At 33.2% G+C, this 24,355-nt stretch overlaps 5 protein-coding genes across 6 annotated transcripts; 2 read left to right on the forward strand and 3 right to left on the reverse strand.

Annotated features, from left to right (window-relative positions):
- Nucleotides 1–484: 484 nt before the first annotated feature.
- LOC110813029 (mitochondrial phosphate carrier protein 3, mitochondrial) lies at nucleotides 485–4,199 on the reverse strand. Its single transcript, XM_022040018.2, has 6 exons — nucleotides 3,724–4,199; nucleotides 1,973–2,334; nucleotides 1,841–1,884; nucleotides 1,222–1,436; nucleotides 1,002–1,126; nucleotides 485–918 (listed from the first exon to the last, which is right to left on the reverse strand). The coding sequence occupies exons 1-6, from the start codon at nucleotides 4,051–4,053 to the stop codon at nucleotides 858–860; spliced, it is 1,137 nt and encodes a 378-aa protein (XP_021895710.1). The 5' UTR covers nucleotides 4,054–4,199; the 3' UTR covers nucleotides 485–857.
- An 857-nt stretch (nucleotides 4,200–5,056) lies between these two features.
- Nucleotides 5,057–6,261, forward strand: LOC110813030 (protein NETWORKED 3C-like). The gene is made up of 2 exons (XM_022040019.2): nucleotides 5,057–5,141; nucleotides 5,579–6,261. The coding sequence occupies exons 1-2, from the start codon at nucleotides 5,057–5,059 to the stop codon at nucleotides 6,259–6,261; spliced, it is 768 nt and encodes a 255-aa protein (XP_021895711.2).
- A 67-nt stretch (nucleotides 6,262–6,328) lies between these two features.
- Nucleotides 6,329–8,937, reverse strand: LOC110813002 (Tetratricopeptide repeat (TPR)-like superfamily protein). Its single transcript, XM_088216038.1, has 2 exons — nucleotides 7,900–8,937; nucleotides 6,329–7,788 (listed from the first exon to the last, which is right to left on the reverse strand). The coding sequence occupies exons 1-2, from the start codon at nucleotides 8,842–8,844 to the stop codon at nucleotides 6,745–6,747; spliced, it is 1,989 nt and encodes a 662-aa protein (XP_088072164.1). The 5' UTR covers nucleotides 8,845–8,937; the 3' UTR covers nucleotides 6,329–6,744.
- A 1,939-nt stretch (nucleotides 8,938–10,876) lies between these two features.
- On the reverse strand, nucleotides 10,877–14,422 carry MEF14 (Phosphoglycerate mutase family protein). The gene is made up of 2 exons (XM_022040017.2): nucleotides 13,493–14,422; nucleotides 10,877–11,944 (listed from the first exon to the last, which is right to left on the reverse strand). Exons 1-2 carry the CDS (start codon nucleotides 14,063–14,065, stop codon nucleotides 11,231–11,233), a joined length of 1,287 nt encoding a protein of 428 aa, XP_021895709.1. The 5' UTR covers nucleotides 14,066–14,422; the 3' UTR covers nucleotides 10,877–11,230.
- A 3,153-nt stretch (nucleotides 14,423–17,575) lies between these two features.
- Nucleotides 17,576–20,141, forward strand: LOC110813001 (secoisolariciresinol dehydrogenase-like). 2 transcript variants are annotated; one of them, XM_088216056.1, is made up of 4 exons: nucleotides 17,576–17,918; nucleotides 18,107–18,187; nucleotides 18,405–18,473; nucleotides 19,311–20,141. In XM_088216056.1, the coding sequence occupies exons 1-4, from the start codon at nucleotides 17,899–17,901 to the stop codon at nucleotides 20,110–20,112; spliced, it is 972 nt and encodes a 323-aa protein (XP_088072182.1). In that variant the 5' UTR covers nucleotides 17,576–17,898; the 3' UTR covers nucleotides 20,113–20,141. The 2 variants fall into 2 exon arrangements, with proteins under 2 accessions (XP_088072182.1, XP_088072186.1); XM_088216060.1 differs by lacking the exon at nucleotides 18,405–18,473.
- Nucleotides 20,142–24,355: the final 4,214 nt, after the last annotated feature.

The following is a 24,355-nucleotide window of genomic DNA, read 5'->3' on the forward strand; positions in this document are numbered from 1 at the left end:
TGCCTTCAAAAAAGTTAAAAGAATAGCTGTTTAATTAGTTCTTATTCCTTTCTATTTCCACTGGATGTTAAATTTGCTCTTTAACATTCTTGCTTCCACAAAGCAAATGCTAAATGTAGATGAAAAAACGAACTATGTTTTCCTATGATCCCAATATGAAGTTATACTTTTATAAAATTAGTCGAATGTAAATAATGGTGAGGCAAGTTGACAACATGTCAAAGGATTCAGTGAACTCAAAAATCCATATTTGATATGTTGTTGTAACCGAAATATTTTTCAAAAAAAGAATTCAATAACCGATATAATGCCAAGGAAAGAAAAAGAGAGAAACTTCACATGACAAATACAAACAAAATAATTAGACACAACAAAAGGATCAAAAGTCATTTTAAGTACCTCCAGAAAAACAAAAGTTGCGAACAATATGCAGGAACAACAGTATTTCCACGCCCTTGGCACAGTCAACAAAGTAAATCGAAAATTGTGGACCAGAACTGAAGTGTATTCCCCCATTATTTTTCTGTTGCCTATTTCTACTCCAAGGGGCATAATATATCCTGAGTTTAAATCGAAAATGAAACATATCAAAAACACAATCTAACTACAAAATGTTTCCACATATAAGAAGGATGAGAACAAAACCATCCTTCCCGCCAAAATAGTCAAAATGACAGAACGATCCTTCCTTTCTTGAAAGTAGGAAGAACAAATAATAATAATAACAATAATAAATCTTTACTGGATGTAGAAAACCATCCAGCACCAGAAAGCAATCCTATGTTTATTAATCCCTATCACATCTTTCTCCAGCTCCCAAAAATAGCCAATACTCTGTAGATTGATCATCAGAAGTTCTATGCCTTTGCTATCACTGTTGCAGCAGGGGCAGCAGGGGCAACACCTCCGGTGGTTGGCCTGAAGATAGTGCGAAAACTCTATTAGCAACTCAGGAAAAAGTTTCGTTTCAACTTGTAGCAAACAAAAGGGAATGAACTTACAGTCCAACAAAAACTTTGAATGCATCATAAATTCCCCATTGAGCCCCAGTTAATGTTCCAATCATGACAATTCGGAGTGGAAGTCCACGGGTGAACAGTCCCCACAAACCAAGCTTCTTCACAGCCTACACACCAAGAAAAAACAGGTAAGAAATCAAGTAAAGAATGCAAGTAAAACAATTCTCTTCGGTTCTACTTCTTCCTAAGGTGTACTACTTACATCGCCAACAGTTGCCCCTTTTGCATTGTTGAGGAAAGAGACAAGATTATCAGCAGGGTGAGAAACAATAGCACAGAAAACACCAGCAACGTAACCGCCAGCAAAACTGATCCCAAGCTGCAAAGATTTGCTGCACTGGTCCTTCGGGGTTGGAATGGCATACTTATAGATCATCTCGACTATGGTCTCAAAAGACGCAAACTTCATCATTGTATCTGCACCAAAATATCATGTTATTCATATAAAATTATTGGCAGCAACCAGGCCTTACCCAAGGCAAAGGAGAAATTAAACAAACAATGAAATAAAATTATTTGATATTAGGCAATCCATCTTTTAAGAAAGCATATCAGTAAAGACAGGGATGCATCTGTTCCAATCAATTATCAATTATATCTAGTTTTCGTGGGAATCCTTGATAGGTGTTACAACATTACAGTCTTACAACCTAAAGTTTCTTACAGCATTACTAAAACTATCAAGATTGTATCTATATGACAATATAAAAATGTTATATGCTTTAAGACAACACACGTATAGCAAAATTCCAAGTGCATATACTGTATAACATGAACAAATAGTACTTAAAGGTTATTAATTGAGTAGAAAACCAACTTACATGGTATTTGACGTCCCCACAGTGGAACAATCCCCTTGTACAACCTGCAGTTAGAATTGTTATTGAGAGATCCTAGCAGGCAGTTTTATTAAATCGTTGAAACACATAAGTAAAATTCAAATCATAGCATACCCAGAAACTCCTTCAGATTTGACAAACTTGGGAAATCCATCAGACATCCCTCTAGCAAAACCAGGCTGCGTTTGAACACGGACCTTCACTGCTTCAAAGGGGCAAAGTGCAACATCAGCAATCACCTCAGCAGATGCAGAGCCAGCAAGATAGATCAATGTCTTGTACTTAGCAAAATACTCGGGGCCAGCCAGGTCAGAATAGTACTTCTTGAAAAACTCATAGAATCCGAACTTGCAAGCACCCTGGGCACTGTAACCCAATAGAGTAGGTACCCAACCACGGAAGAAACCTCTAAATCCCTGTTCCTTGAGAAGAACTCCAAACCCAGATGAGATACTCTTGTACTTCGAAGGGTCAATCTGAAAAATCAATGATCCCAATCAATATTCACTGTCCTTTCTACTGTTAAATAGAAAATGACATGTTTAGACATGGTGGTCGCCTCTATGAGCTACTAAAAGTATTGTAAAAATAACTTTTAGTAAAAACAACTCTAAAGTGAAAACGGCATAATGTAATATTATGTTTAATTAATTAATTATAAAATCAATAATAATATCTAAATAATTAAAGTATTGCATGATAATAAACCACAATTAGTATATTTATTAAAATCAACAATAACTATTAAAATATAAAATTTTGCATAATAATAAAACATAATTATTATATTTATTCAAATAATATCATTTTTTATAAATTATTCTAATAATTAATATTTTTAAAATCTTATTTTAATTAAAATATTTCTATTTTATCAATATAAATATTAAATGTAAATTATTACTATTCTATTAACAAAAATTATTTAATTAATGTAAAACAAATATGAATTAGTATATTAATAAACTTAAAATAAATAATATACTCATTTTTATTCTCTTAGCAAATATCTACTTTCGGCTTTTTATTTTCCATTTATCAAAACTCAAAAACATGTTATGCTTTTTATAAGGTGTTTCTGTTTTTTAACATTCAGTTAGACTTCTGTTTTTGGGCAATAAATACAGATGCAGAAATCCAGTTATTGATAGAGTTCAAGAAGAACGCTCATCAATGATGGAAATCAATATCTCGAGAAAATACTGAGAGTACATAGTTTTCCAACCCAGCAAGGTATTACCATCAGTTTCGGGGGAAAGAGAAATTTTACTTTAATTGCAATTTCCTTAGAAATTTATCAAAGCCATCAAACTCTGAGGAATGGTTCCCGACTAAAATATGCTACAGAAGAAATATCAAAATGAATATTGATTACACTCTAGGAAGAAAAACTAAATCGAAAAATGAGTTTCGCTATAAAATCGCAGATCTATGAGAAGCTGAGGAAGAACGATTTTAAGGTCTGCAAGTGAGGCAGACAGGAAAAAGAGCCACAGACCCAAATTCTATTCGCATCTAACATCAAAGCATTAAAAACACACAGAAATGACATATCAAACTTCAGCAACCATGACAGAGTATGACAGATTTGTACAGACGAAGATCCAACCTCGAGCAAAATAACTCAACAAACCCTATTTTATTCAAAGAAAAACGTACAAATAAAGATCGGTTAAAAAACAAGCATGAGGCACTAAAGCCAACAGAAGCTAAACACACTGAAAGACAAAGCACAGATCTAACTTCTGGAGCATTATAACACAAAACAAAACACGGAAATAGGAATTGGAAAAAAATAAGCATCGGATCCATTGATAGATATCTACGTATGAAGAAATATAGATGAACAAAGAGAGATGGAAGACCTGCATATTACACTTGACAAGGTCAAGGGGAGTGACGGCCATGTGAGTAAGACCGCAGCTGAGGATTCCACCAGCGGTACACGCGGCATAGAATGCTGGCGAGTACATCTCGATCCTCTTCCCAGGCTCGCTGGGAGAGGCAATCACGAAGGTTTTCCTCTGGAACACCGCGGATGAAGCCGGAGCCGGCGATTTCGCGGCTGATTCCGCGTTTGATGATGCGAAAGCAGCGTTAGGGTTAGCGCTGAGCATTTGAAACAGCGACAGGGATCTCGGTGAGGAAGAGGAGTAGAGGAAGTCGGGGATGAGAGACTGCCTAGAGGAATCCATTGTTGTCTGGCGAGAGAGACAGAGGAGGAAGAGAGGCAAGGAAGGGAGAAATGAAAATGTATAGGATTTGCGCCTTGCTTGCCAATCTCTCGCTGCCAAATGCGATGTCAAAAGGCGTGGGGGGAACTCCGGGTCAATATTGGCCAAAACCCTCGCGTTATTTATACGAGATTGGGGTGGCCAATAAATGGGTCGTTCTTTCTGATTAATTACGAAAATGACACTCCACCTTTTCCGTAGACCACCTAATCAACACAACCGTTCGTATTCATATTGGGGCGAACCGTTTTGTATTGCAAACTAAGTATATATTTTGCTATTTAGTTTTTTAAATTCTAAATATTTAATTATTAATTAATATTTCAGAATTTGTTATAATGACAGTTTGTCACCAACAGCGGCTTTTTTTTTATTCCAGTGATGACTAACCATCATTTCACAATAATATACTAAATTTTAAAATTAAAATAATAATAATTTTTCCCTGCCGAATTGGTAGGTTGTGGGCGAACTGTAAATACATGGAAAAGCAAGGGCATTTGTTTAACGCTCTGGCCTTTGTACTAAATAGACCAGCCCAAGGGGGCACTTCGGCATATTCCATAAACGTATTATTTGGAATCAATTTAATTTTTCAAATAAATGTAAAAACTTTTCTTTGACAAATTCAATTATTCCTAAAATTGTAATGATGATATTTAAAAAAATATAATTATAATCAATAATTTTTTTAATAAAATGGTTAATATGTATTTATTTTTATAAAAATTTAAGAGTTCAAATTATTTTTGTATGTATTATATGAGGGCAAGGAGCAGAGAGGATGAGGAGGAAATCAGGGTTGAATACTAACGGGAATATTATGAGCAATAACTTCACCTAATTAAAGCTTTGCGTTTTGAATTGGAGAAAGAATCTCTTCCTTCGCTGCTATATATTTCATCTTCTATCTTCGGTTCAATTGATTTACATGATAAAAAAAAAAGAGCACAACAACAATAACATGGCTTCTTCTTTTTTATCAGGTTCTGTTAGTCATAATAATGGTACCCACCAGCAATCTCCATGGCTGAAGACAACTCTTTTAGGTTACTCTCTCTCTCTCTCTCTCTCTCTCTCTCTCTCTCTATTATATACACACACACATACAGCATTACATGTAGCACATATATAAATATATGAGAGTGAGTGGTTTGCTCACATGGAAGAACAGAGGTTAATAGGCCCACCTCCATCAATGTTAATGTTAGAACATAAATCAGCTTAAGCTTTTATGATATGGCACCAGAGTCTAATATATCCCGAGTCTAAGTTGAAGAACTTACCTTTATCTTGACTGTTATTGGGCTATTGAGCCTTGCAAAAATTTCATTGCTCAATATCCGCTTCTGTACTTTTCAAAGATTTGTATTGTTCCTGCAACTGGTATAGTGTAAGAGGCATTAAGAGTTGAATAAATCCGTTTGTATAACCCGCATTTAGAATTAGTTTGTAGCTTACTTTCGCAGGTTTTGCTGTTTTGCAGGCTTTGATAAGAAAACCAAGGCCATGATAACACTCTTGGAAGAAGATAGCAGCTCTTGGACTAACAACACAACTCAAATTTACCGCGACAGGAAACCAGAATTCATTCAAATGCTTGAACAGTTAAGCCAATGTTACCATTCCTTGGCAGAAGAATATGATCACTTAAGGTCTCAATCCAATCATGCTCTACATTCTAAGTCCGAAGATCCTAACCGAGAAGTTTCAGTTTCCCGTCCAGAATCTGTCGCTGAAGATCCTGACCCTGCATGTGTTATTGCTGGCTTTGAACATCTGAACAATCTACCAGATGACCTGCTGCCAACTGAACCCCGTAACACGAACATCAGAGAAGACTCTGAAATAAGGGAGATGCAAATTATAGATCATGGTGGAACAGGAGATTTCCTTCCAGCTAACAAGTCAGAGACTACATGGTCTGAACTCAAGTTTCAAGTCATAGACCTTATAGAAGAGAACCTGAGGCAGCAGAGAGAGTTGCTAAGCAGGAATGATGAAAAGAGAGCAGCCATTAAGGGACTCCGGCTACAGTTGGAACGCTTAAAGGGTGAGAATGCAGTCCTCCGAAGCTGCCTTGAATGCTCAATCGATGACACCAAGGGCAAAAAATTTCAGACATCATTGTTCAGAAGGATACTTTCTGGGAGTTTCTTCAGAAGGTAGTGCTCTCATTTGAAATGCAATTGGCTGCAACTAGGAGTTTTACAACTGTTCTTTTCACCAAGAAAAACCGGAACAGATTTAAGTGAAGTCCAATCTTCAACGTCAAAGCTCAATCCTACCTCATGGATGTATTTTCCGTCTATTGCAAATGGACTTATCCCTTTTCACTTCTGTAGAGTAAACCATTTTAATAAATTCACAGGTTGCCCAATTGTCCCAGTCTAAATATTCTTGGCTTGTATTGTGGTGCAAGGACAATGATGAATCACTTTGAACTAGTTTAATATTATTGTTCACAGTTTGCATTGTAATCCAAACCCATGAGAAGACGATCCAACTCTTCTGATTAAGCACCCAAATTGCTTTTTCTTCACGCTTCCTAGTCAAATTTATACCAAAATAGCTTGTAGAAGTGATACCATCCAGCACAAAAATTCTTGCATTAGGCACCTCTTACAATTTTCCATTTCCTAAACGGGTATATCACCAATGACCTCCACATGAACACAATCCATCCTTAAAATGATGGAATCTTTTTGAATCCCTGACAAGAATTTCGCGATTAGTGACCTTCGAGATTAATTTAATTACAGTATGGCAATCACTGCAGACCCTAAGGTTCTTGATGATCTGGATAGTTGAACCAGGAAAAGAATTCATGATTCCAAAAGCAACAGCGAGTTTCTCACTGTGAACTCGTAAAGTCATCTCCTTCTCTTCTTCATCAACATCATGAAGAACTGATGTCTTATTGGGGACATAACCAACTTCCTGTAGTTTCACACTAAGTTCCTCCAAGTACGCGTATATCTTCTCGTGCTGAGGATGTTCTTTGTCTCCAACCAAGAATACATGAACCTTACCTTTCAGTTCAACCAAACTGAATCCAGGTGGTTTAACCAGTCCACAGTTCTTCATAACTATTCTCATCTTCTCAACATCTTCCCACCTTCCAGCATCAGCATATATGTTTGAAAGTAAAACATAGTATCCACAGTTAGTAGGATCTAATTCAAACAATTCCTTTGCAGAGATCTCAGCAAGCTCCACGTTCTTATGAATCCTACAAGCCCCAAGAAGTGAGCCCCAGACTACAAAGTCAGGCTTCACCTTCATTCCCTTTATCAAATCATAAGCTCTGTTGAGATGTCCAGCTCGCCCTAGAAGATCAACCATGCACCCATAGTGCTCAACTCCAGGCTTAATATTGAATTCATCCTTCATTGCGTGAAACCAATGCCAAGCTTCCTCAACGAAGCCAGCATGGCTACAAGCAGCTAGAACCGACACAAAAGTTATGTAATTAGGCCTGACCTGAGCCCGGACCATGCTGTAGAAGATTTTCAGAGCTTCTCTAGCTCTACCATGCATTCCATAACCAGCAACCATGGCAGTCCATGACCTCACATTCTTCTCCTTCAGACGGTTAAATGCCTTCCTCGCCATTTCAACTCTCCCACATTTGCAGTACATGTCAATTATTGAGGTGCCCACGATTACATTATCCTCCAAATTCATCTTTATAACCTGCATAAATTGACAAACATCTTGCATCAGAACACTAACCTTCTGAAATACAAAATCCTATCACTCAGACCCACCAGCGAGCTTCCACTGCGGCATAGATAATTCTAGTACCTGATCATGTATGCACTTCCCTTCTCGCAGAGACCCTGAATGAGAACAAGCCAGCAACACTGCGGATAAGGTAATGGCGTTGAAGCTCACATCATCACCATCATTTACCATTCTGTAGAAAGCTTCCAAAGCTTCTGTGGAGAATCCATTTTGTGCATACACAGCAATCATTGAATTCCATGAAACATCATCCTTATCAACCATCCCATCAAACACTTTTCTCGCCACACGAACACCCGCCTCGCCGCACTTGGCATAAGCGTCCAACAGAGTATTCCCAACACCCACATGACCGTCAAGACCCCGCTTTACCACGAACCCATGAACACCTTCAGTGACTCCCTTCTCTGGTACGCGAGAACAAGCTGAAAGAACCGAAACCATAGCCACCGGATCCGTAAATACCTCCCCATCTCCACCAGCCTCGCTTTCTTCCGCGACCAACTCCTTGAAAAGAGATAAGGCTTGATGAGGATTATCATTTTGGACATACCCAGTAATCATCGATGTCCAAGAGACAATATTTCGTTGAGGAATTTCGTCGAACAATGTCCGTGCATCTGCCAAGTGGCCACACTTAGAGTACATATCGATTAAAGCTGATGAGACAAAGAGATCAAATTGATAGCCAAAGATGAAAGCCTGTTGGTGGGCTTGCTTGCCGGAGAGAATATCGTGGAGAGCAGAGCATGCTTTGATGGCACAAGGGAAAGTGGAGCGATTTGGGTTGAGGGAAAGCTTGCGCATTGAAGAGAAAGCACGAAGAGCTTCGATGGAGTCGCCGCTGCGAGCCAGGTCGGCGATGACAGAGTTCCAGGAGAAGACATTGGTCTTATCTACGTACTGGTTAAACCAGGTTGTCAGGTTTTGGTTGGTGGAATAATGGCGTCTGTGGATTTTACAATGAATTATGATTAAAGCAGGCTTAGTGCTTAGAGTCTTCATCCTGGTATCCGGTTCCAATTTTTGGGGTCAACGAGGATGATTGAGAGTGTTAGCACGACAATCCACAAGATTTAGAGAGTGTTCGGCTGCGTTCAATTTTATTTTTTTTTATAAAAAAATTATATTTAATTTTTAATCCAATTATATAATATTGTTTTATAAAAAAATGTAATAAAATTATTGAAATTCAATTTAACTTAATTTTCATAATACTAATAATACGTTAGTAAAATAATTAAATATTATAAACTATATATAATTTTTAATTTGTTGTAAATTCTTTTACATTTCTTAAGGGAGTACTTTATACTGTTCTAACAAATAAGATTGAGAGCATATTTTTTTATGACTGATCATATCATGTGAAATTGTACACACTAATTATAACAAAATCTCTTTAACAAAAGTACATAACATTGCATATTCTGATTCTAAATCACAATAAGTACTCTGCGAAAATTCATCAGTCTATGCCAATCAAGGCTGTAAACAGGGCGCATCGTCCATTTAATCAACATATAAACTTCAAATTACATGTTGTTGGACATAAGTAGTATGCAAATATTCTTTGAACAGAAATAAGTTAAATTTTATTATGAATTTTTACATAGAAACTGCAAAACCCAACAAGCAAGAAAATGCCACCGCCACTGAACTTATCTGAGGCCTACTGTATGAACTGATCTTCCCCACAAACTCACCGGACGCTGGCACAGGCGCTAGATCACCAGAAATTGAAGGAGCCGCCGCCGAGCTCAGAGGCAATTCATTTGAAGGGAAAAACGAAGACATATTGGGCGCGTTTACATAAGGCAAATCCGCCGGCGAAGCCGAGATATCAGGCTCACCGGCGACACCCACATGCAAACCGACGAAGGTGACAACGGGTATGATCACAAGAAAGAACCTTGGAATTGTCGCCATGAATATATATACATAAAAGACAGAACTCTGTATATAGTATTGTTAGAGATGGACACAGAGAGAGAGAGAGAGAGAGAGGCGTAGATATAGAGTGATGGGTAGCTTTCAGCAGCTAAGTTTCATCAATGGAGGATAAGGTGGTAAGGTGGTGGGGTGGTTTGGTTGCTGTAGATCACGGGATGGACAGTGCGTCTCGAATAATCTGTCTGGTCTTTTGCATGAATATTTATTGAGGGTTTGTTTCCATTCATCTCTTTGGTGTAAAGTAATAGTGAGTTGAGTACCGAGTACAAGTAGTTAGATTCCTTTTTCTATGTGCAGGCTTTTATGGAATTTTCACAGTACAATATTGTCTTTTTAAAGTTTATAATTAAGATTGTAATAATAGATAGGGTTTTGGTCCTGTAGTTATCTTTAAGACAAATATCCAAAATTTGACTTTTGATCTAGAGTAATATTAACATATATTACGGTAGAAATATGTTACAAAATTCACTGTAAAGGCAGGGTTTTGTACAGTTCCTAACTGGGTTTTGTTTTATTTCATATTTTCTGACAATAATTGCTGTAAACAAAAAGAAAGTTTCTTTCTTCACATGGTAAAGGTTTGGAATATTTGGAGAAGTGGGTCTACACCATTTTGTTTTCTTCCTCAATTCATGTTACCTATGAGTTCCTTTTACCCAAGATTCAAAGACAATTGAGACTTTAATCAAATATAGCCTTTTGACATTTCTAATTAAAGTTTGTTTACCATTTTCACTTAATCATTGAAACAAATGAAACTAAAAGAAAGTGGTATACACCAGGCACAGTGTCCTAGCAAGATATTTTCATCTGGGCCACTTTATATTCAATTTTCATAAACTTTCAAGAATCATCCCTAAGAAAATATATTTACCCCTATATTTTAACAGATTTGTAATGATACCCACTTTTAGATAATAACTATACCGTTTTCATTTACTCTGATTTCGAATTCTATTTCTCATTCCGTCTCAAAAATGAAGAGATAAGAACTTTTAAATGTCATTGGCTGTAGCTGGAATTGAAAAATTGCAGAGCATGCCTTGAGGAGAGCTTCTTTTGAACTATGCAAAGCAGAACAAATATAAAACTCAGTTATAATCTTTGAATCCAAAAAAACATGTTTCCCTAATACAGGAAATACATTACAATTAACTGTATAAAACAACTGTTGTAGGCACTACAAATCAAAAGAATCACCCAATACAAAGATCCAATCTCCAAAGAAATTTTTTCTTCTTCGGAGGTGGAAATAAATATATCGAAGGCTACAACAAGATGAAACAAGTATTACCAGTTCGTGAGGAATTGTGAATTTTGTGATATATGAGATCGGTCCATGAATGATTAAGATTCCAGTTTCGAGTCAATAATCATCAGCTCGTTTACCAGCAATGGACTTAGAAGGCAGATATAGAATTTCACATTTCCCAAATTATAGAAGCCTAAGATGGGAGGTGTCATTCAACCGTTTTATCTGCCAACCTGTTTTCCATGAATGCTGTAGCACAGTCACAGAGGAATCTTCGATGCAGATTTTGTGTGACATTACCGGGCTGCAGCCAAGGAGGCCGGTCATAAGACACTTAATAGGCACTGAATGGGTGAAAATACCAACACAAGATGAGATCGAGGAGGAGCAGCCTCTGACATTCAAGTCATGGAGGTCATTTTGGCTGTTAGCTTCCCTACGGAACATCTCATCGTCAGCCTCATGATCACCAGTAGTAGTCACAAATTGTAGCCTGCTCTTACCAGACTTCTTCCTTGACAGCCCGTGGCGTTGCCTCTGAAGAAATTCCCAGTGTGGTGCAGGAAGAGAGTGCCCATCTCGGTCATTAATTGGGTTGGTCAAAGAATGGGAAGTCTGTGAAAACCCTTGGGTCTCATTCTGATGGGGCGAAGTGAAATCTGATCTCAGTTTCCCAGGAAGTCCAAGTATTGTTTCATTTAAGAACTGAACCATCCGAAATTCCACTTGCCTGAGTGACTCTCCAGATGGGGCAGAAAAATCAGGCTGGCATCTTTCAATTAAGTTCAATATTTCAGGGGTATATGTTTCTGTCCGATGGCAGCCTTCCCAATGACCCATACTCATCTCTGCAAGTTCATCCGAGGAATGTATTCGTTCCTCTGCAAAGTTCATTTCCTGTATGATTTTTCAGTTTAAAATTTGTTTAATAAACTATAAGAAAAATTGCATTTATCTAGCCTTATGTCAGCTAAACAAGAAAAAAACCAATTAGATCAAATGCTTGGTTTGGTTCAAATTTCTAGTCTATTAAACAAAAAATGAGAACGCAATACAATGAGAAAATATCTGAAAGAAAATAGCATTTAACTTCTAAGTTAATTCTATATCCAATTTAAATTGCTTTTTGTGACCCATCTCTTGAAAAGTAGGAATACAAATATTATATTTTGGAATTAAACATATAAATCGAGTTGGATCAGTTATCCATCAAACATATAAATCATAACTAAATTCTACATATTAAATGATTAAGATTTCTGAATTAAATGACAATAAAATAAACTCGAACCAAATAGTATATTACGGTTTTGTTTTTTCTTTTTAAGTATAACTAAAGGAAAGTAAAGCTTATTTGCTTTATGATGTAAAACTCACACAAGAAGACTATATATCACCAAGCCAAGCTAGCTTGGGACCTAGCTGATTTGATCAACTTCCTCAATCAAGTCCTAATTCCAAGAATATTAGCAGTCTGCAGAGTAGCATGATGCATTCTATTTCAGTTGCCATGGACCATCAAAACCAAAGACAATTTCCCCTTTCCCACCAATTTCCTTGAATCTCAACTTTTCTAATCCACCTTCCATCAATGCAACATTCCTCAAAAAACTGCTAGACTCTCCGTGAATTTGTTACTCACCACCATCCGAAGCTAAATGACCTAACCCTCCTTCTAGACATTTTAAGCATATAGGTTTGTCAATTATATGACCCTTACCAGGAGGCAGGATCCATCTAAATATACAACACGATAAATTCAGATAAAGAAAAATAACTAAATAGGTAGAAGAGAAAATAAGGAATGTAAGTCCTAGCCACAATAATTTCTTATAAACCATAGTAGGCCACCGAAAGGGTAAACCAAAGACAAGGTTTTTATCATAAGCATTAGAATCATAATTTCTAGAAACTGATATTACAATCGTTAAAAAGTTAATTTTCACAATTAATATCATGAACTCAAGCTTTAGTAATATTATCTCACGGTGAAAGATTCGAATGTTTTGTTCAACTCGCATTCTATTGGTTTTATGCAATTCCTATAATATATTTGACTCAGTCTCGGAGAATAAGATTGCGATTTCGAATCACTTTTATTCTTCGAATCACTTTTATTCTTATCTCGATTATTTAGATAAAGTTCTACCTTCTATATAAGCCAAAACTGAGAATTAGGATCTTATTCTAGTTAACTAAACATGCTAAAATAAGAATTGAATGAAACACAAAGATTTATAGAAACTACAATCAGCAAATTATGATCTCATTATAATTAACTAAAATAATGACAGGAGAATAATTGCTTATAACCAATAAGAAAAGATTAACAGCATTAAGTAACCATGAGCCACTACGGGCCAAATCTCCAGTTTCTCGAACTTAACTTGTTCATTTTAATTCTGAATGAACATGGGAAAAACCAGAATCAAACTCGAGGGTTACCTGACAAACGGAGACTGCCATGGATCTTGCCCGATCTAACGGCGAGGAATAAACAGCGTTGAAGCGAACCCCTTGGGAGTTCAAGAACACGGCTAAGGCTCTGGCTTGGCGCTTCCCGTTAGGCGTCAAGGCCGCCTCGTGGCACCTCCCGCCCACCAAATCTGGCCTCAGGTTGAGCTCGCACTCCCCGTGACTGATCAGGAACACCTCCATGACCGCCCGATCATCATCGATCGCGCCGCCGATAGACGAAGCTCCCCCACCGAGCCGCGAGAAAACCGGAGGCGGCGGCAGCGGAGGGGGCGGAGCCAGAACGTTGTAAGGATCCCACACCTTGATTGAAGGCCCCAGCCGCGGCGTCCCTAACGAAGATAACTGCGGGGAAAGAGGCGATGCTGACGCGTAGCAGGGTAACATCTCCGGCTCCTGCTGGAGAACCTTCTTCACCAAATGATTCCCCATTTGTCTAGTATTCGATTCCCCATTTCCCTCATCGTCTTCCTCCTCCTCTTCGTCCTCCTCACTCTCTTCTTCGTCTTCTTCAACTACTTGCACGGACTGGCTGGAGCCCATTTCCTGATTCAATCCGATCGGGTTAAGTTTTGATCTTTAGTCAGAGAAGGCATTGTATTGGGGAGAGTGGATTGAATAAGCTGGAAGTGAAAATTGCAGCTTGTTCTGCATTGGATTGAAAAGCGCTTATCTTATTTTTTTAGCTTTTTCTTTTTTTATTTTTTATTTTTTAATAAGTAGAAAATGGTAAAAGAGAGAGATCTGAAGATGAGATGCAGGTGGGCTATAAGCTATTAGATCTAATCGCGGTTTTCTTTTGTCATTTTATGCAGTTGGAGATTGGGACCAAATCTATGTTGGCAGTGAACCTAGATGAGGAGGAGGAGGAGGAGGAGGAGTACTACTCTCAACTTCAATCCAGACCTTTCACTTTTCATTTACACAAACTGAAAATAATTTTTACCATTCCATTAATACCTTTTTCACCCATTTCTCAAAGTAAGTATGTATGTGGGCTTCCTTTGATCATTATTTCTGGCCCTTTTCTCTATTGGTCCACAGTTGGTGATTAGAATGACAAGTAAAGCCACTGACCATAAGTGCCCATAATGGAAATTGCCCTAGCCCATTTGAAAACCCACGAGCCATTTCGAAGACTCACGGGAGCACGTTTGAAAAAAAATATTTTTAAAAAGTGTTTAGGGTTGAGTTCGGAGAGTCTCTTAGCATCCTCTCTTCTCTTCTTATCGGAGTTATTTCACAAATACGTGAAAAGAAATAAGGAGGAAATAAGTATATTTAAGAGAGTGCAGCACAACCGATGGAGAATTATATACAGCGTTTGGGAACGATGAATCTATTGATTTTATTACGTTACTATAAAATATATTTTATTTTATTTTTATTATTATCATTAGAGCTTTTTTTTTAAAAAAAAAGCCCAGAAAATAAATTTTAAAAAAACTAAAATGGGCCCAATAAAATTAAAGGCCCATCAAAACCGATAGAGCCAACTCAAGCCCATTAAACCCAAATAGGCCCATACAAGAACCCATTCAGCCTAAACAATAAGAATTTTTATAATTTTTAGAATGTCAAATTTATTATAATTTAATAACTAATTGAATAATTTATGATGTTCATAATAATAAACCTTATGTATGTATGTATGTATGTATATTGATATGATGGGATTATGGGGAGCGGAAGCAGGATGTGGAGGAGCACATGGTTCCACGAGGAACTAACAGATTAAGACGCCTGGTTGCACGCATGCTAATTTCCATACTCTACGCGACAATTCCTTTATTAATTAATTAATTATTTCTTTTTTATAAAAACAAAAAACAATTAAATAACAATCACCATGTAGTCATGCATATTTAAATTAATATAAATGATAATTAAAACTAATTAATTAATTAATTAAAGCTGATACACACAGTACATACGTATACTTAATTTCTATATATTGGGAGACAAGTAGGCAATAATCGGGCTCATGGGATCACTAAGTTGTCTACTGACTGTCTCCACCAATTCAGTAAGATGCCAACTTTATTATTCCTCAGTAAATTTTATATATATATTATATTTAATTTCCTCTCGTTTCTTTTAACCTTACTTTTATTTATTTATTAACATTATTATAGTAATTATTTTTGTAAATTATTAATCAATATGTAAAAATAGTTGCCTTTACAATCATGTTATAATTAGCTTGAATTAGATACACACTTTTATATATGTGGCTATGACATTGAAAGATAATATATGTGTGTGTGTGTGTGTGTATATATATATATATGGCACATAGAGTTGACTTTCGTCACATACAAACACATATATGTATCGATTTTTCAGACAAAATGAGCATTCCTTAGCTGTACGTACCGTCATCATGTGGAGGTAATTCGAGTATTGACAAAATTGTTATTATGCTTTTAAATTAATTCCTTAATTATAATTAAGAAGTGATTATATTTATATATGTGTGTGTGTAAGTACAATATAAGATAATAAAATAAACATTTTGATTGTACCATTTAAGTTTTTATAATAACTATTTATATATCTATGATTATTAATTATTTAATTCCCCATACGTATACATATATAAAATTAAATTAATTCAAAGGAGAAATCTCAAAATGAAAAAAAAATTAAATTAAATTTACATGACTATTACAACACAGTGTTAATAGGGTAGTCTTTTTGAAAAATATTTAATTATTTATCGGTCAATTTTGGTCCAACTGAGTATACTAAAATAAATAAATAAATATGCCCTTGCGTGAGAATCCAAATCTTTTATACCGATACTCTCTTAAACACTAAGTTTATATATATATATATATATGTATGTATGTATGTATGTATGCATATAGTTAGACAAATCTATAATAATATAATTATACTATAAACAGCTGGCTTTCCCTTTCCTTGTTTTTGGAAATAAAATCTTCCTTTTTTCCCTTTTTAAATTGTATGATTATGAAAATGTTGCAACACCTAATGCTATCGTAGGGATCTATATACACATTAATTATACATACATACATATATATATATATATATTTACGATCCAGTTGAAGGTAAATTTATAGAAAATTTTAATAAAAATTAAAAAAAAAATGAAGAATAATTAGCAAATTAATTTAACGTAATTAAATAAAAAATTTGATATTAAAAAATAAAAATTGGATTAAAAGTAACCCAGTAAATAAATTAACAGTAATAATTATAAACCCCTAATTAATTATATAATGATTAGATTGAAATTAGTAGTTAATTAGGTTATCTGTTTTAATCATATCTAAATAGGTGTGTTTACATGAGAAAGTCTAAAAAGAATAATTATCAAAAAAGAAGCAAAAGAAAAAGTGTAGCTATAACGAATGCGTTGAATATATATATATATATATGTGTGTGTGTGTGTGTGTGTGTATGTATATATTTACATATATATATATATACATATATTGGTGATCTGGTCCCATGCATGAAAAAGCAAAACCAAAAAGAAAAGGTAAAACTACTTTAACATTTGTTTTGGTTTTATGGTTTTCCTTTTATTCTTTCAATAAAAGCTCATAGATTCAAATTGTACGAGCACATATATATATATATATATATGTGTGTATATATTATGTAATTAATAAAATGTATAGATTTTTATTTACAGATAATATCCAAACCCTATCCATACAGAGAATTTCATTTCTACTTTTTTTCTTTTTTGTTTTGCATTTCTTTTTTACAATCATGTTTTCAAAGATAAATTTCGTGTGTGTATAAAAATAATTATAAGTATATATTATTTATAAAGTAGTACTTAATTTAATGATTGTAACGTTGATTAGTTTATACAAAATTATAAATTCAATTGAACCTTATGCGTTTGTCATTATTCGACAATTATTTTTATTATATTATAATAAATATATGTACATCACATATATCTTTTAATTTTTTAATTGACCAATTAACATATATGGTGTGAGCTGATTTTATTTTAATTATATATATATATGTATATGTATGGGAGTCACTTAGTTAAGGATCATTAATTAGGAGAGGCCATAAGTGCTCATCTGCCATCTTCATCTCCTTCTCTCTCTCTCTCTCTCTCTCTCTCTCTCTCTATATATATATATATATATATATATATATGCATGGAGATATGTGTCTAATTATCCCACGCCATAAAACTCTTGTTAGCTCCATTCTCTTCTTTACTTCTTCAATATAAATTTGCTTCACCTTTCTTCTTCGCACAACAAAAACCCAGAGAGATCTCATCTCTCTCTCTGACTTTACCATACCATATATATAAACTCCACTCCACACACACACATATATATATACCCATCATCTTCTTCTCCATCATCAATATGCTCAGATCTTTGGCAAGGTCTCTCTCTCTCTCTCTCTCTTCTCTCATATATACATATACATATATCCCTATTTAGGTAATAGCCAACTGGGTTCTTTCATCTTCTTGATTATCATTTATCAGTGTCTTGATCCAGCAGTTTCCATACATGTATGTATATATATATATTAACATATTGTATTCTTTTTCATTTACTGTTTTGGCAGGGGGTTTAAGTTGATTGGTAATGATTTGTTGACAAAGCCTGCAAGCTTTTCTTCAATATCTGGAGCAGCTGGAACTGGGAGGTAAAGTTCATCATTAATTCATTATTATTATCCCACATATACAAACCCTACGTAATTATTTTCACTTCATAGATGTAGCCACAATTTTTTTTCCATTAAATAATATATATAGTTGAGATTTGGAAAGATAATTAAATATTAATTGATTTTAAATCGATTTTAAAAAAAAAAAAGATAATTTTTATATAATAAAATGCAAATATTCGTCAACTTTCAGAAACTTTAATGTGTATACACACACATTGATTGAGACAAACTTGTCATTTCAGAGACAATTAATTAAGAGGTAAATACTGTTTGGTGGTTCATCATTCATGCCAGCCTTGCAACTCTTTTTCCTTTTCTAATAATTAATATCTTGAAGATGACCATTCCATGATCCATGCATCTTTTCCATTTCCATTTTCTTCCCCCCCCCGACTAATTATTATGCTTCGTTTCTTTTATTGAAATCTAATTGGGTCTTGGATTTCTTATTTAAATTATTTAGTTTTAATATAATATATATATAATTTGATGTTAAAACAAAATTTATGATTTCATAATTCATGGGGCGTTACCCCCCCCAACCAAAATGCGTGTATTCTTGCATGTAACTGCAAAACTTATAAATTTACAATATTATATTGTGCCCATCACATTAAAAAATGCATATGTATACACACACACACACACACACGAGATACCCTTTTAACAGATTCTAATTTTTATTTATTTATTTATACAACATTATTTATCAATATATCCCAGAAATTCATCCACTGGTCCTTAATTTATAATGTTTTTGAAAAATACCCATTATTTATTACTCTATAAAATTTTTTACTATTGGTTAGGAAAAAACTAAATTGAGAAAGAAAATAATATGTTGATGATTAATAATAATTTATAAATCTGATTAAATTTTATAATAAATTTTTTTAAAAAATATTTTTTGTAATTAAGTAAAGTTTTTCTTTTCTTTTCTTTTATTTAATTCTCGATGTCTATTTCCACCTTCTTTTTTGGAAAAAAAAAATTCAAAGAAAATGACACATTTGGTATCTCGGTGCATAATTTTCAAAAGAAATCATAGATCTAACGTGTTGTTTTCAAAAATCTTCTGCTTTTCCGAAAAAAGCAGACTCCAAGACAGAGTGGCCGTAATAACAGGCGGCGCAAGTGGTCTTGGCAAGGCCACAGCCCAAGAATTCATCCATCAAGGCGCCCGAGTCATCCTTGCCGACATCAACACCCAATTAGGCCCAAAAGTAGCCCAAGAACTCGGCCCAAATGCCCAATTCATCCACTGCGACGTAGCCATTGAGGCCCAAGTAGCAAACGCCGTAGACGCCGCGGTGCACCAACACGGGAAGCTTGACATAATGTTCAACAACGCTGGCATTACTGGTCCCATAATTCCCCCGAGCATTGTCGATCTTAACCTCGATGACTTCGACGAGGTCATGCGAGTCAATGTTCGGGGGATGATAGCCGGGATCAAGCACGCAGCACGTGTGATGGTCCCAACTGGTTCGGGCTCGATTCTTTGTACGTCTAGCATTAGTGGGCTCATGGGTGGACTCGGCCCGCACCCATACGCAGTGTCCAAATTCACGATACCCGGAATTGTCAAGTCCGTGGCGAGTGAATTGTGTAGAAGTGGAGTAAGGATAAATTGCATATCGCCGGCTCCGATTCCGACGAGAACTTCGGTGGGACAGATTGCTAAGATATACCCAGGGGTAAGGGAGGAGGATATAGTTGAAATGGTGAGTGGGTTGGGGGAGCTGAAAGGTGCAAAATGTGAAGGAGTAGATGTTGCCAGGGCGGCTCTGTATTTGGCTTCTGACGAGGCCAAGTATGTCACAGGCCATAACTTGGTGGTTGATGGTGGCTTCACTTGCTACAAAAATCTTGCCCTTCCCTCTCATCAAAATATTTAATCAATAAATAAATTAACTTTTTTTAATTATTTTGATGGAATTTTGAGATTCGAGAGTAATAATTATTTTTTTCCTTTAATACATACATATATATATATATACTATTTTTAAATTAATAATCATACCCATTATAAAACTCCGAATAAAGATTATTTCTGAAAATAATATTTATTACCCATAAATTTTTAAGAAAACAAAAATATAAATAATTTGAAAATTTTCACATTGTGTACATACATACGTGTATGTATATATATATAATACTTGAATTTAATTTCAATTTCTTTTTTTCATTTAATGCACTGAAGGTACATGAATTTAATAATTTATATGCAGTAAACTAAAATATAATATATATTGTTCTCGAAAAAAATGTATATATATATATATATATTAATTCTCTATGTTTTATTTATTTATATCACGAGAATTGCAATACAAATTTAATGTCCTTACCCACTTTTATATGCTCTATACCATAACCACTGCCAAATCAGTTTAAAATAATTATACCACAATATTCTATTTTTTTCTGGTAAATAAATATATTATTTTTTACTGTAATATTATAATCTTATAACAAAAATATACATAATTATTAAATTTCTCGTGAAAATTTAAATTAAATAATATTAATATTTTAATTTTTTTAAAAAAATAATAATTTAGACCCAAAATGGTATAGTCTTAAATTTTGTAAGTGTTTAAATTGTAATATTGATTAAATTTAAAATTTTAAAAATTAATTAATTATATCCAAAAAATTATTGAACTAATAGTATTTATTACACACCTTTTTTCTTTTTCTCTTTTTAGTTGCATGTTTTCCACGTGTCCATTTTAATTTCCCCTTCAATAATTTAATCAGCTTTTTTATTCCGCTAATTAATTTTTAAAAACATCCGGAGACATTAATTTATATTTTATATATATATATATGTCTAGACAAAATTGGTAAACTGATTTGCATATATAAAAATACACATGGAGAAGTATATTTAGCCAAATTTAGAAAATATCCTGAAGTTACCTCTATATATATATATATATATATGTATGCTTACATATAAACATGTAGATCCGTTATCCACACTCCATATATATATATATATATATATAAACATGTAGTAGTAGTAGCAGCTAGCTAGTGTATGTAAATCTCACGTGAAGAGAGAGGGAGGAAGAGGCGTAACTTGGTGATGGTGTAGAATATTATTGAAACCGATGAGCAGCCTATAAATGTTGGGTCAAACATGGAACCAGAAATTTAGGCCGCCCACACAAACAAAGAGAGAGAGTTCGCGCACTCAGTTTTGGTATACGTATAACCCTTATGTATTAAAAATTATTGGAATTAATAATTTATTAAAAAATAAATCAAATTGTGATTTTGGGTATATTTACTACGATATTTACATATCCTAAAACACCTTATAATACTAAGATATTTTAGTATAAAGTTTATAATAAAATTACCATGCACAAAAAATTCAAACCAATTGTGTATCTTTGTATACATTAGGAGTTCATTAATGAAAAGGGTATGAAAAAAATTTAAATTCAAAACATAACTAAATTTTTTTTTTTTTTTTTAAATTAAAAAATGAGAGAAAGATTTAATCACGATTACAAATTTTAGTAGGGTTCTTAGAATATCATATACATACACGCATGTTATATATGATATTGTATTTGAACTAATAATGGAGGGAGTTAAAGGTAGCTTTTAAGGTTTGTGAATACGGGGGTTAGAGAGGGACAAGTGTGCGTAACAAGTGTTTGATAGCGGAGGAGATTGTTTTAAGAGACAGGAAATTGAAGAGTAAAAATAAAAATAAAAGAAGATGGGTTTGATTGGGTAGTAGGTGCGGTGTTATCACGAGATTCTTGGGGTTTTATCTCCAAAATTTATTCCTCATAATAATTTTAAATCTTGGATTTCCATCCACCCTATGCCAACCAAGTAGTTTATATTATATATTATATACACACACACACACACATAGGTTTCTTTGAAATTTCTGTTCGTGGGTTTAAATAAATTGGGTCTAGAAAATTTGTATGTACATATATTTTAGTATGTGTATGTATATTAAATGTTGTTTTCTAATATATTTATGAATATAATATGAGTATTTTTTTTTTTCATTTTTTCATATGTAAATGGAAATAGTATACATAAATAAAATTCATCATAATATTATATTTAAAATAATTATAGAAAATTTTAGAATTCTTCGTTGAATTAAAATTTTATCTAATTTAATAGAATTGATAATAAATTTTTACATTTAAAACGAGATCTTATACGTAATCATTTTTGTCATTTTAACTCTTTATATCCTAGCATAAATTAAATTAATAAACAAGATTAATATATATTTTAAATTCAATAACAATTTAAATTTTTAAAATACTTCGTGACTAAAAAAAATTAATTTTGTTTAGATACAACATAAAAATGTAAGTAAAAATAAAACGTTTAGAGTTTGAGTGAGAATTATAAAACTAAGTAAACGGACGATGATAAGTGATTCAAGAAAATTTTAGTATTTGGTATGTTTAAATTTTTTTAGTTATAATAATTATAACGGATTAAAATTTTGAACTAATAATTTTTTTATTTAAAAAAAAAAACAAAAATCAAAATTGTTATCACAATTCAATTCAATGGTGACCACATGCAACCTCTAATGGTTTATTTTTGTCCGCTATAAGCAACAGCAACAACTGCATTTTGGTTACATTGTGTGTGGTGGATTTTCAAACCCAACTATTTCTTATCTTCACTTCTCCTTGCTGGTCCCCTTTCCTATATACATATATTTATCTTTCTATGTATACATATTGTTTCTCTCTCATGAATAATTCAATATATGCACATGTCAGAAATCTTCTTTAATGGAATATTATTAATATATTTTCCATGTATAAGAAGAAAACAGATATATATATATATATATATAAGATTACATATAGCATGTATCGTATGTGATTTCATTAAAGGGGTCTCAAATTTTGCAACCCTTTTGCTTCAATTAATTTTGTTCCATGTCTATGGTCTTAAAATGTAATAATACCCACATGCTTAATTAATTGAGCAAATCTAATATTGTATTAATTAATTAAATTAATTAGTTATGTATATTTAATTAGGATATGTTGAATAATCACGAGCTTAAAATTTAATTACTCAAATGCTTAATTAATTGAAACAAATCTAATATTGTATTGATTAATTAATTAATTATGTATATTTAATTAGGACATGTTGAATTAATGGCGAGCTTATAGTTGCACTTTTTTTAGGTGTCAATTTTGTGGTGTGGTCCAAATTGGACAATGTACGAACAAGGGAAGTCTTATCAATTCAATCATATACATGTTTAATAATTCATAAAATAAGTATGATATACATTTTTATTAATTAATCATTGCATTAAATATGTTATTATTCGGGCCAAGAGTACATAGTTTAAAATAAATAATATACTTCTTATTTTATTTAAAATTTGTTTTATTATTTATTAAATGTGCAATTTAAAAAAATGGTCGGCTATAATTTAATGTTTATATTTCAAAATATATTAAAAAATTAACGGGCTTTTATTTTAAATATTAAATATTATTTTCAATATTTTCAATTGGCCCACACTCCCCCACTTTAAATCTATGGTTATATTGCATGTAAGTCGGTCATGTAGTTTGGCGGGAGACAAAATAAACTTAATTTAATATAATACAAATTTGTAGTTTGGTAAATTTCTATATAAAAATTATTATGTAAATTGACACAACACAATATATAATAGAAAAAAAATATATTTTTAATAAAAATTTAATATATTTCATTTATCATGAATCCTAATAATACTATAATATGTTAAATAAGATTTTAACATACTATAGTTAGTAAGATTTATTAATAATAAATTATATTAAATAAATTTCAAAATCAATATTTTTTTTGGCTTATTAATTATAATTAAATTAAAATAAATTATTTAAAAGTCAAGATTGATATTAATATGCATATTAAAATTGAAATTTATTAAGAATTTGAACAGAAAATAAGTAGCATAAATATATATAAACTTCTTCTTATAACGAATGATCAATTAGTTGAATTATGAGTATTTTCATCAATTTATTTGATTATAAGAATTGGAGTTAGAGTTATACATTTTTTTATCACAAGATAACCGATAAAAGATTTATTTTTTTTATAACGTATTCTTGATGA

Source organism: Carica papaya, chromosome 1, assembly GCF_054855325.1.
Source record: "Carica papaya isolate Zhongbai chromosome 1, ASM5485532v1, whole genome shotgun sequence".
Taxonomy (NCBI): Eukaryota; Viridiplantae; Streptophyta; class Magnoliopsida; order Brassicales; family Caricaceae; genus Carica; species Carica papaya.

Bases quoted from the DNA above. Each gene is read 5' to 3' on its own strand.
- LOC110813029 (XM_022040018.2), bottom strand. From the start codon at position 4,053: ATGGATTCCTCTAGGCAGTCTCTCATCCCCGACTTCCTCTACTCCTCT. The intron at 2,335-3,723 runs GTCTTCCATCTC...TTGATTTTTCAG, and splicing joins TTGTCAAGTGTAATATGCAG to ATTGACCCTTCGAAGTACAA. The intron at 1,127-1,221 runs GTAAGTAGTACA...CTTGGTGTGTAG, and splicing joins AAGGGGCAACTGTTGGCGAT to GCTGTGAAGAAGCTTGGTTT.
- LOC110813030 (XM_022040019.2), top strand. From the start codon at position 5,057: ATGGCTTCTTCTTTTTTATCAGGTTCTGTTAGTCATAATAATGGTACC. The intron at 5,142-5,578 runs GTTACTCTCTCT...GCTGTTTTGCAG, and splicing joins GCTGAAGACAACTCTTTTAG to GCTTTGATAAGAAAACCAAG.
- MEF14 (XM_022040017.2), bottom strand. From the start codon at position 14,065: ATGGGCTCCAGCCAGTCCGTGCAAGTAGTTGAAGAAGACGAAGAAGAG. The intron at 11,945-13,492 runs GTAACCCTCGAG...AAAATCATACAG, and splicing joins TGGCAGTCTCCGTTTGTCAG to GAAATGAACTTTGCAGAGGA.
- LOC110813001 (XM_088216056.1), top strand. From the start codon at position 17,899: ATGCTCAGATCTTTGGCAAG. The intron at 17,919-18,106 runs GTCTCTCTCTCT...CTGTTTTGGCAG, and splicing joins ATGCTCAGATCTTTGGCAAG to GGGGTTTAAGTTGATTGGTA. The intron at 18,188-18,404 runs GTAAAGTTCATC...GTCAACTTTCAG, and splicing joins GGAGCAGCTGGAACTGGGAG to AAACTTTAATGTGTATACAC.
- LOC110813002 (XM_088216038.1), bottom strand. From the start codon at position 8,844: ATGAAGACTCTAAGCACTAAGCCTGCTTTAATCATAATTCATTGTAAA. The intron at 7,789-7,899 runs GTACTAGAATTA...CAATTTATGCAG, and splicing joins GGAAGTGCATACATGATCAG to GTTATAAAGATGAATTTGGA.